Consider the following 11,857-nt stretch of genomic DNA (forward strand, 5'->3'; position numbering starts at 1 on the left):
CGGGCTGCGTTCGTAAGTGACAAATATCCGTGCGGCTAGTTCCCTCTTTTTCTTTCAGTGACCGAGTCAAACGCAGGAAAGGGACGCGCGTAGTGGATGCGCACCAAACGTCTAGATTACGAACGTAGCCGGGAATCCCGCAACTACGTCGGTTGGATCGTCGAAGTAGAACCCGATCCGCATCGCCATTTCAAGTCATTGTCGCCCGATTCTTCGCACAGTGCGAAAGTGCTAGGAAGCAAAGTTCCTTAAACTCTTAAAGTTTCTTCGTTCAAAAAAAAGTTCATTGCTTCGCAAAGATGAAAATTTCAACATCTGCTGTGCTCATGCTGCTTGTGGCCGGCATTATCAACGTGGAAGCTGGTCCGGTGGCGGCTGGCATTTGCTACGCTGGATGTGGAGCCTTGGTGACCGCCTGCTTCGCCGCGGCAGGCTTTACCTTCGGCACCGTACCCGGAGCGCAAATTGCGGCCGTCCCAGCCCTGGTGGGATGCAATACTGCATTTGGCACCTGCGAAGCTGCCTGCATGGCAGCATTGTTCACGCCTACACCGTAAGCCAAGAATCCGAGGGGAATATCATCTAAACATCGCACCGATTCTGCTTGACCTCTACGTACTACGCAGTAAATGTCGCGTTTCATATGTGTTAATCGAACGCATATGTAGCAAGCAAAATGAATTTTGTGAAGATGTCAAAGATGTGTTACTTGTAGATTTGTTGTTTGTCCTACGCATATTAGTATATGTATAATTATGTAATACACATGGATATAACAATCACTCAAACGTAGATTTCGCGAGAACAATTTGCTTTTAAAAGATACTAAAAATGTTGTGTTACTTGTAGATTTTTTTTCTAACGCATACAAATAAATTTGTGTTCTCAAAACTTGCATTTTACTTCTTTTACTTACATGCAGGAATAGGCAGAGTGCTATGAACTAAAGCAATTACGAATAATGTGCAGATGTTGGCAATAAAAACTCGTCTCAATCACGTGAGGTCAAGATTCTATTTTCTGTACATTAATAGACATAAAGATGTATGCACACACACGGAATACAAGAAATTAACTTGTGGTCTGAAACATCCTTCAAATGTCATTCATACCTTGTGGTGGTATGAGAAATCTTGTCTACTCCTGCATTAACAAAGAAGTTGCATAATTTCTTTTCTACCTTCACATCCCACAATCCTAATCATCTTTACTTCACGTTTTCAGCAAGATTTTGTTGGATTAAATCCAGTTTTTTGAATATAGTTGAAAAATGTTTGATTCATCTATATTGTAATTTGATTTTTACATCATAAACACAATTTTTGGCAATCATGACTGTTGAGATTGCGATAAGGCAAAGAAAATACAGGACTCTGTAAAACAATACATTTAATTCTGTGGTAAAGATTTGAGTCTGGATAGTAGACAGTGCATTTCGGATTTAATCAAGTTGGCTATCCCTGTTCTATTGTTTTGGACTCGTTACTTATGTACTTTGCAAACGTGATTCCTAGGTATGTCCCTGACTTGGTTAGGCGGGGCTATATTTTTTGCACGCAACAGCTATATGCTCTTATATAGGTCAATTCTGTATAACTTTATTGGTCTACAAGTGCCGAACTGAGGTAAGAATGAATATGATTATTTCTTTAGTTTGAGATTTGTAGGAGTTGCTGAAGCAGATGGGTAAATAGTACCTCTGATTAAATATGTAACGAAATCGAACACATTTATTTGACATAGCTTCATTTATTAAGCTCGTATCATTTTTGGATAAGTGTTATTTACAGGGTCATTAAAAGTCCACCATAGCAACTGTAATTTTTTTACCCGACGACATTGTAACTAGAGGTCTACGCAAGGTAGGCTAGATTTTTCCAGATAGTAAAATGCTGCCACAATAGTAAACTATGTGTCGCTGTAAATGTACAATGAAAAATGATCATGAGAATCGACATTTTCCATCGACAGAGTGGTGATAAAAATCAGCGTAGCAAATTCTTCGCTGCCATTTTTTATCCATCAATACCTATTCTCATGCTTCAGAAATTGTGATGTAAATATTGTTCAAGGTAACTTGTAGAGAATGGGGTATAAAATTCAGCAGATGTTAAATCAAAGTGAAAAACGAAAGATTAATCGTTCTATCTCGAACGAATTAATATTAAAAACAGGATTATCCTTCCAATATTTTGCTGCCACTCTACGTGACTCGTTCTTCTAAGAATTTTTATAAACAGGTGAAAAATGAATTTGCATACGTGAGAGCGAGGGAAAAAACAAATTTTTCAACATTGCTAGTAGTCAGATTTAGCAGCCTGAAAATTATTTATAAACGACACCTAAATTTCGCGAAAAAAAGTTTATAAAAAGCTCATTTATCTCTATCTGCGATCGGCGTTTGAACTTATTGGTACAACTCGTTGAGGTGATCAACTAATTTGAAAAAAAAATTGGTGATCTAGCAAAAATGATGTAGAACTGCTTCGCAAATCGCAATAATTTCACCGTAGTGACTAAAAATAAAATGACGGAGCAACTTCAACGCCTGCTCATGATTATCGGTTAACTTTACTCCTTTAATAGAATGTCAACTCAACTTACTTTACGATACTCGTGGCCAGTCCTGCTACAGCTGCGATTCGCATCGACGCGGCATTGCGGTTGTTCATCCGTTGAGCATTTACACCACTATGATTCGCACTGAGTCAACGGCACTATTTCACTGTACACATTGAATAATTATTTGACAACTTCCACAAAACAGTACTGTGTTATATCAATGCACGGCGATTACAACAAGAATAAATATACTTTATTGCGGTCCAAACCGACAAACGTCCACATTCGATCGTAGCGTACTGAAAATCCCTGCTGCTGCCTCTGTTTTCGCGCCGTAGAGAGATCCGCTCTAGGTAGCGTTGCGCCACCTGACGCTGTAACTATAGAACTACGCATTATACACGAGTAGTCCGTAGATTTGAAAAAATATTAATTACACACGATAATTGTACAATTAGAGGTAAACTAAGTTATGGACACGAAGCAATCGGAACGATTTGGAAAAACGAATTTCGCAATGTTAGATTATTAAGTTAGTGGGCGTGAACGAGTACGTGTAGCGCATGGTGCCGTGCTTAGTAGCTAGCCGAGAGGTGACGCAGCGAAGGCTAGAAAACGAAAAACTACGAACGGTGGAACGGATGTGGATGCGTGAGAGTTTTAAGAAGAGTGAGCTCCGGGCGCACAAAATAGGAAAACGACTATACTTTGTAACGCTTGTGATAACAAGACTTAAAAAATGTAGAACAAGAAATGATGGTTATCATATTTTTAATATTAGGCTGTGATGCGCGGTTTGATACAGCTAATTTTTTCTCGCTATAGTACCTCTTGATTCCAAATACAAAACTGCGCTCACTGCATTTTCGTCTAAGATGGTTACCGAGAAAACGAGGCGATTACGTTTTATTGTATTATGGCAATTTCTTAAATTTAGAACTCCTAAATTCTTATCCTCGCGCGAATGAAGCCCCAGATGCAGTGGAAGACGCAAACTTTCTCTTCAAAGCACGTATAAAATAGGAGAAAATATGTGAAAATACATTTTCTCAGGTGGATAATTTGAATACTCAAAATTTGTAAAGAAATCATCAGATTGTAACATTAGAATGCGGCATAACTTGCATGTGGTGAAGAGATTGACTCACAATCAGTAGTTCTGTGTGGGTAATACGCCAGATCACCAGATCAATGAAAATTGAGTATAAGGAACACTAACGCAGAGAGAAAATTTGAAGTGTTCCACGTCAAGTACTTTGCAATAAGTAACCTCAACTCCTTACCGAGGTCATAGAAGTAGATGATTGTCGGAAAATAGGTGAATAATAAAGGCGGAGTACTTCCACGGAGCATCGACGCGCCAGACCTCAACGATCGACTGGTTACACTTCAACAGATTGGGGTGAATTCTGCCAATACGCCGAGTTAGAGCTGGCGCGGAATTCACTCCAATCTGTTGAAATATGACGCGTTGATCGTCGAGGCTGCCGCATCAATGTGATTCAAGTAAATACCGACAAAGCGTATCGACGTAAATCATTCCAAATTTTCTAGCCCTGTAGGAGCAGTAACATAGACTTGTAGAATTAGACTGCGCGGTCCGTGCCCTGAACTGGAGCCCTAATTAGAAAGAGAAAGTCACAGGTCGGTTCCTGCTGTTGATTCCTCTTTATAATTAGGGTTTCAGCTCCGTGCACGGACCGCGGAGTCTATCTCTATAAGTCAGATAAGTCTATGAGCAGTAGGCGACAGCAGCGCCAATGCGGCAGCATACCGAGTGAGGAAGACGTTAACCAGTGACGTCATCTCAAGGTTTTCATCATCACTTCCTTCCTCGCTTCCCGGCGAACATGCGAGTGCTGGTTGGGAATGTCGAAAAGTGGGTTCGGTTGATCAGTTGTCTGTTGTCTGTTGTCGAAATCCGTCAACCGCAGTGAAAATGGCCGAAGAGGGCAGGGTCACTGCCGAGTCCGGTTCCGGGTCGCTTTTTACTAATGTTATTAGTGAAATATTCACATCTCCGATAAACCTTGTACTGGTTGGAATAATAGCGCTACTTGTTTACAAAATAATTAAACACAAGACGAAAGTCGAGGCGCCAATACACGTCGAACCAGAATTGCCGAAACTGAAACGGGACTTCACTGTCGAGCAATTGAAACAATACGATGGAAACGGTCCTGACAAACGAATTTTGATGGCAGTCAACGGCAGTGTTTACGACGTAACGCGAGGACGCAGATTCTACGGTCCTGGTAATTTCATTTTTATTATTCTCGATGCGTTCCTCGATCCGCGTTATCTTGAAGGATTCGGCTCGCGTATGCTCATCGCACACATATATCCTGAATAGACGGTACACGATGCGATGCACACATTCATTCGGTTATCATCGTCGCATATCGCTGCGTAAAATGATGACGGGCACTAAATTGAAGTGTTTCTCTACGCAATGGAATGACGTTGCTCATTTAGCCTCAAGATCGATCATGCTTTTGATGTTACAGTAATATTAACCGATTGTAATATCATCAATAGCTGACAAAAATTTGATATTTTGGTCCGATCTTTATCAAGTAGTCTCTATCATCATCTATGTTTCATCATTGCAAATTACCTGCATTTGACGCCAACAGATATACTCATTAACCATATCATGTGTGCCAAGGCTCCCGTTATCAAGAATTCCAAACCACGTCAGATATCGTTTCAAATTTCGTAAGAATGGGTAAATTCAGCTGAAACACGCGTTTTTTTACAGTTATAATACCATTCTCCAGGGTGTTTGTATTTGCTGAGTTTGCTTATAATATGTCATTTGAAATGTTTCCTCGATTTTTGCACAATACGTAATTCCTAGTCAGCGAGTGATCAATGGTTCCAGACTACATTCTCAACTACAAAAAACCATATAGCTATGGTGAAATAGATGTACCGTTATATGATAATTCGTACTGTTTTCTCCATCAATTAGTTTTTAACTGAACAGGATTCTGAAATTTTTTTCGAACTGCATTACTGATGAATTGATCAGTAAATAAAAGTTTCTGATGTATTTGATAAGTTTCAGAATGAAATGCTTTGCTCGTGGGACACGAAACATTAGTCAGCTGACAAAATTAATGTTTCGATACTAATTGGCTGAATTTCATGTAGATGTATTGATTTTTCACTCTTGATCATCTTACGTGAAATTGGGCAAATAATATCATAAACTGTGATTTTTATAAAGCCTGGCTGTTTGCAATTCTTACACTTTAATCTCAAACCGCAAATGCTGCTGAAAAAGAGCCCGCAAGAATGTGATAAAAATAGCAATTTTTTTGTCAAGGTGGTATGTATTTGATAATCGGGTAATATTTTTTGTTATTTCTAAATTTTGCTTTAGATTCGGAAATTTCTTTTATTACCTGATGCAGACTATTTGAAAGTTGAAAGAAATGCTGTGATTGTGTTCTAAAATACCCTTGTTTGACCATAATTCAGGAAAGATTCACAATAAGATAACTCGTGATGTGTATGAAAGTTTGCACAGTTTTTGGAAAATTGTACTCGAACAGTTTGATCCAGAAATGTCAATAATTCATTACCTCATTCAATATTGAGTTACATCAGAACGTTGTAGACCTCAATTAGCAGTGTAATGTATCGAAAAATGCAAAATTTGATATCGTTGAAACAAGTTTTTGGAGATATCTCCTCCAGGTTGATTTCAAACAATTGTTTTATTATTATTATAAATAAAACCACAGTCGGCTATAATTTCACTCCAAGGACATCACCAACCACAATGTGGATTGGTTTAGAACTTTTGATGTACGTACATAAACTTATTTCATAACAATAACACACATCAGTTGTGGTATCCTTTTGATCATGTGTGTTTGAATGTGCAACATACTAATTTTTACATTTTACACAGAACAAGTCGGAATCACCCTAATATGTATCTCTTTGGAAGTGACATAATTGTCAGTTTTTGTCAATAAAATTAATGATACAAAATATGTATATTTTTATTTAATTCTCAGGTGGACCTTATGCAGCATTCGCAGGCAGAGACGCCAGTCGTGGTCTTGCAACTTTTTCCGTCGTCCCAGGGACAGACGAATACGATGATTTGAGTGATTTCAATTCCGTGGAAATGGATTCTGTCAGGGAGTGGGAAGAACAGTTCAAAGGTTCAATAAAATATCTCCCCTTATACTTTGTACTTTAAATGCTAGGCATTATTTCATTATTAACACAGAGATGCCTCATGATTTGATATTATACATCTGAAAACATTCAGGCACTATTGTTTTATCTATGGGGGAGCATTACATGTTCAAATAAAACCATTGGATTTGTTAAAGTTATATGAGGATGTATTATACAGAATGAGACGTGAATAGCAAAGAGAACTTATAGATTTCGATTCAAAAACTGCACGTGTAAACTAGGAATTAACGACTATATTTATATCCAATTCAGTTGTGTCTGTTAAAATACGCAGTTGATCTAGCCCCCACTTTTCATTGGGTTACCAAATGAAATTCACAAGATCAAAGTTCAAGGCCTGCATAATAAGACATTGCTTATAAATTGTATTTTAATTCAATGCTCACAACAAGTTAGCACTTACAATGCACCTTTTCGTTTATCATAAAATAAAATAAAAGAAACAAAACCCATACATTTGAGGTAAAAAGCACATGTGCATGATATGGAGTTTCTCCAACTTTTAGCAAAGGAAAAAATTCAACTCGGTTCTTGGATAAAGTAAATTAGATGTATTTGTAAATAAAATAAGATTCGTGATTTCATTTACAGAAAAATACGAATATGTCGGACGACTTTTGAAGCCTGGTGAATTGCCAACGAATTATTCTGACGAAGAAGAAGAAGGCAGCCAACAAGAAGTTGAATCCAAGTCCAAGGACGATTGACCGCTCCAGCGCACGATGTGAATAAGATACATCATCGGAAATACTGTCCACACATTTAATGATAATCTGAAAATTATAAAAATTATGACCCGCAGAAGCAGTTACAGATTTTTAATCGCGTTCTGTACCATCCTAGTTAACAATATGTAAGATTAATCTGTTTGTAATATTGCAACAGGAGTGCTAGAAATACTTAAACGTTGAAAACAAGCATTGCACAGAAATATGACTTAGGCACTGGTTTCTTGTATTTTTGAATCAATAGTTGACGTGTATATTCGAAATTTCTTTCTGAACACCGAATCAATGAACGTGCGAATTTGAGAATATTTTGCTTTACTCAAGCGGTGCATACGGAATACAAGCTACTAGTAATGAATACCAGCATTATATTGAATTGAAACGTTGAAAAGTAAATCTGATTGAAACTCATTATTTAACAATTTAAGCTATATTTAACAAGTATGCATTTATATGTAACAAGTACAGGGTGTTTTGCTATCCATTCGGGATGTACGTATAAATGAAACTGATAAACACTAAAGATATCTAATCCACTTCTGGATATTGTAATTGTGATATGTACAGAGGAAAATAGGAGTTTGTCTTATCGAGCCTATCAATTATTTTTCCTATTACCGTAACTGCTAGACACCCTGTATATCTGTACATTACCATCCGTAATTTATTACCGTGGAGCGTTTGTCAGTGCTTGGTAAATGCCTCGTACCTGAATTATCAATAAATTATATGAATTAAATAATTTTCAGTGAAAACAAATTGTATGGCATAATCGTACGTAACACACTTCTGAATAGGGAACACAAGACCAGCTCTACTGCAGTACGTAAAAATCTTACGATCAAAAACTGAAAATTTAATTGTTAGTAATTGTTTGTACAAATTTAAATGTATAAAAATTCAACAAACTTAATATATACTCGTTTTGCGAATGACCAGTTGGTGAAAAGTTCAAACGTAACTGTCAACCTGGTAAAAACCTGTGTTCGAACAGTACAGTTTTTTTTTTTTTTTTATTATATCAATTAGAATTACCATTGGATCAATATATTCTATAAAGATGTATGTAAGAATTTTTAGGAAGAAATTCAAGTTGTACTATTTATATACCGACTAATTACTTGTCAGGAATTTTCTTAATTCGATTAAAAAAATAATTTTATCCAAACAAGTAAATTTCTCGTTTATACTTTCCAGTTGTAGTATCTTTAACTGAGTAAGGCTGAGTCTTGATTCAAAGAAACAAGTAAATAGAACAAAAACAAAGTCAAACCAGTCCTTGATTGTATATTATTAATAAGAGTAATTATTTAAAAAATTGAACGTTAATTAATAATGTTAGATATTTTTGAACAAAAAATAATTGAAAATCGTACTGTAAACTATACGTAAGAAAAATTACCTGGGGTTAGTAAATTTCTCATTTTGCTGTGTAGTAGAATATACAAGGTATATTTCAGCTCGCTGTGCGAATTGGCAACTTCTTCGATCATTTTCACTTTCAACACTGATTTACATTCATGTGATCTGTCACAACCACAGGGGAAAAATTGGGTAATCGCGCTGAATGGCCATTCTCGAACTTCAGTAAGACATAGCGTAACTGTATTACATACTTGAAAACCTTCGTACTCAGTGGAAAATTAATCTACCATATAATAAATTTGATACGCATATCACACCAGCCAGGCCTAAACTGTTTATATTGTCATACATAGCATGGATTTGTTTGTTTTTGAAGACCAATATCGCAAACTGTTGGTTGTTGAAAAAGTAGAGTTGTCAAATTTTATTACAGACGAGAAGCGTTTATCAAGAAAAAAAAAACAAACTAATAGTTCGATGAATAGCGCTAAAGGTACGCAATTGAGAAAATTTATGTCAAAGTTATGTACAGATTGAGCTACAAGAAAAGGAATGTATTGTATAATTAGTGTGATATTAAAATCATTTTTTATATCTGTGTTAGATTAAAATGATTGCACTACTAAATCAATTCATTTCGAAGCTATCCAGATCTAGCTTTTTTCGTAGCATACTTTTTTATTACGTAATCGTAATAAATTTTTAAACTAATACAGTTCTTCGAGATTCAATTAATAAGAAACAATGTGCATTTAATTTTGATAACTGTATGTAAGGCGACACTAAAACATAACAATTGTCAAGAACCAACAGCTTGTGCAAAAGACTGAATTTTGGACTAACCCGATTTTTGTGAAGTCTAGGCTTATCATCGATATTTTGCGTAATTAAAAATATGTTTTAATTTTAGTTGAGATAGATGAAAAGTTACATTTATCAATTGCTAAGGCTACAGATATAACATCTACAATTTCATGTTTTTTTTTTTTACATTCAGATAGCAACTGGTTATAAGTTTCATCAGTTGTCAATAACTTCAAGTTTGAAATATCTGAACCTTTAGTGACATTCACAACAAAGTGAATAACATATTTCTACCTCCTACTAACTCCAGTCAGTTTTCACTTAGCGTCGGTATTCAGGTTTACAAAAACTTAGAATTTTTACCTCAACCCAGTAAAATTCATTCTAGTTGCAAGTGAAATTCGGCAAATCTTATCCACAGAATTAGTATTTGTATCATCGAAGATGATTTTTAAGCTGTAACTAATAAGAGTGTGCATTGTACATAGTATATGGAATGGTGAAGTTTAACGAACCAAGTAGTAAGTGGATTAAGTTGCATACAAGATTTAAGTTTTGAGATGTTGATACAATATAGGGCACTTCACGTTAATTGACTGTTTTTGTCTTCATTTTTTCATAATTGTTTGCATCTGAAGTTTTAAGTACGCATACGCGTGAACAGCCTTATTTCGTACCACTTTATAAAAAAAAAAATGAAAATTCATCGATTTTCATGTATTGTAATGTTTGATGAATAATGGAAACTTCGTGTCTATGTCAGACATATTTTCAATTTATTGGCCTATGTGTAGAACGGTAGTGGGTGATTTACCATATATTCCTATATCAGTTGAATATATCAACGTTTTTTTTTTGTTAATTAAATTGTTTCTCTTAAGTTCTATGTGTAGTGAGTCGGTTTCTTCTCTATACCGTCCTTTTGATCCTTCTTTTAGAGTAAAGTAATAATTTTGAAAATTGTTTACAAAGTTTTATAAACAGTTATATGATTAAAATATCATAACTCTGACCTCAACCTGTTACCTTCAATCTTAAAATTTTCAAAAATAATTATCAAACCAGTTTTCCTGTGTCCAATTTGTAATCAATGAAGAGAAAAACTTCTAATAACAATTGATAACAGGGTACTATTTAATTCCATCTATCCATGGAGCTGATCATATTATGGTTTGATATTCCCCCTCCCCCGGATACTCGCGGTGACCTAAAATCCTCAATTATTAAGCGTTGTCCGCGTTTCGGTTAAAATTGGGAGCCATAGCCGTTATAGTTACGTTCCTCCGACTATCTGCATTTATCCACAGACTTATTATTACCGTCATTCTGTTTCCTCTTAAAAAATTTCATTGAAAATAATAACATTTTTTATAAAAATGCCATCAGTTTCAGGCATACTTAACATTATCGTTCCAAGAATAAATTCGAAACTGTATATACGATTCCGTCGTCTGTTTCCGCGCACAATTTCCTTCCTTATACCTACCACGTTAGAAATTTCTACCAAGCTTGCGCCGCGTCGAGGTCGACGTGCGCAACGACAGGAGGGCCGAGCTGATTGTGAGGCCCGCGTCTACGATCGTCCCACGCCGACACCGCTCTCCAATCTCCAATCGTGTCCAATCGCCCTCGCAAGGCTGCGTCTTTGGGGGGGAGGAAACGGCACGCGACCAAAATGCCTCCGCTCCCCGCCAACTTCAGCTCGGTCCGCGCCTTTCGGTGTCGGCCGGGTTGCGGCTGCGGCGGTACGCGTAGGCATCTTTCGTCCCTGTTTCGTTATACCTACCTTCTTGTAATCGCTGCGGTCCGCGTTTACGCACACAACAATTTTCTACCGCGCGCCCCGCGCCGCTCGAAGGGGGCGACGGCAAAGCGTCGGGGGTGAGACGATCGATCAAGTGTCATCCCTGCCAGTTGGGCTTTCACCTTTTGGGATTGGGGATAAACCCTGGCTAGTTGTTAAGGCTAAGCGGGTAAAAGACGAGAACAACTCCGATCTACGCGCTTTCGTCTTGCCCCGCATTCAAATAAACGCTGATTTTTTCACACACGGATATTTTTTTTACTTTTTTAGAACTTTTATTCTTAATATCTATTTATGTCAGAGTACCTCAAGAGTCGACGTGTGTAATTTCTACAAATTGAGAAAATACTAATTCGATCATACCGTGATCTTT

General features: G+C 36.8%; 2 protein-coding genes and 1 long non-coding RNA gene across 3 annotated transcripts in view; 2 read left to right on the forward strand and 1 right to left on the reverse strand.

The window, feature by feature from the left end:
• LOC124294998 overlaps positions 1-2,915 on the reverse strand; it is a 128,537-nt gene extending 125,622 nt beyond the window's left edge. Inside the window, exon 1 of the long non-coding RNA XR_006904901.1 lies at positions 2,605-2,915. This is a non-coding gene — a long non-coding RNA (uncharacterized LOC124294998). The remainder of the gene's footprint in view (positions 1-2,604) is intronic.
• On the forward strand, positions 168-884 carry LOC107216940. The gene has a single exon (XM_015654276.2). The coding sequence runs from the start codon at positions 300-302 to the stop codon at positions 555-557; it is 258 nt and encodes an 85-aa protein (XP_015509762.1). The 5' UTR covers positions 168-299; the 3' UTR covers positions 558-884.
• Positions 2,916-4,388: 1,473 nt separating the features above from the next.
• On the forward strand, positions 4,389-10,560 carry LOC107216944 (membrane-associated progesterone receptor component 1). The gene is made up of 3 exons (XM_015654281.2): positions 4,389-4,817; positions 6,594-6,743; positions 7,375-10,560. Exons 1-3 carry the CDS (start codon positions 4,502-4,504, stop codon positions 7,488-7,490), a joined length of 582 nt encoding a protein of 193 aa, XP_015509767.1. The 5' UTR covers positions 4,389-4,501; the 3' UTR covers positions 7,491-10,560.
• The last annotated feature ends 1,297 nt before the right edge of the window (positions 10,561-11,857 follow it).

The sequence above is a fragment of the Neodiprion lecontei genome, chromosome 6 (genome assembly GCF_021901455.1).
Source record: "Neodiprion lecontei isolate iyNeoLeco1 chromosome 6, iyNeoLeco1.1, whole genome shotgun sequence".
In the NCBI taxonomy this organism is placed as follows: Eukaryota; Metazoa; Arthropoda; class Insecta; order Hymenoptera; family Diprionidae; genus Neodiprion; species Neodiprion lecontei.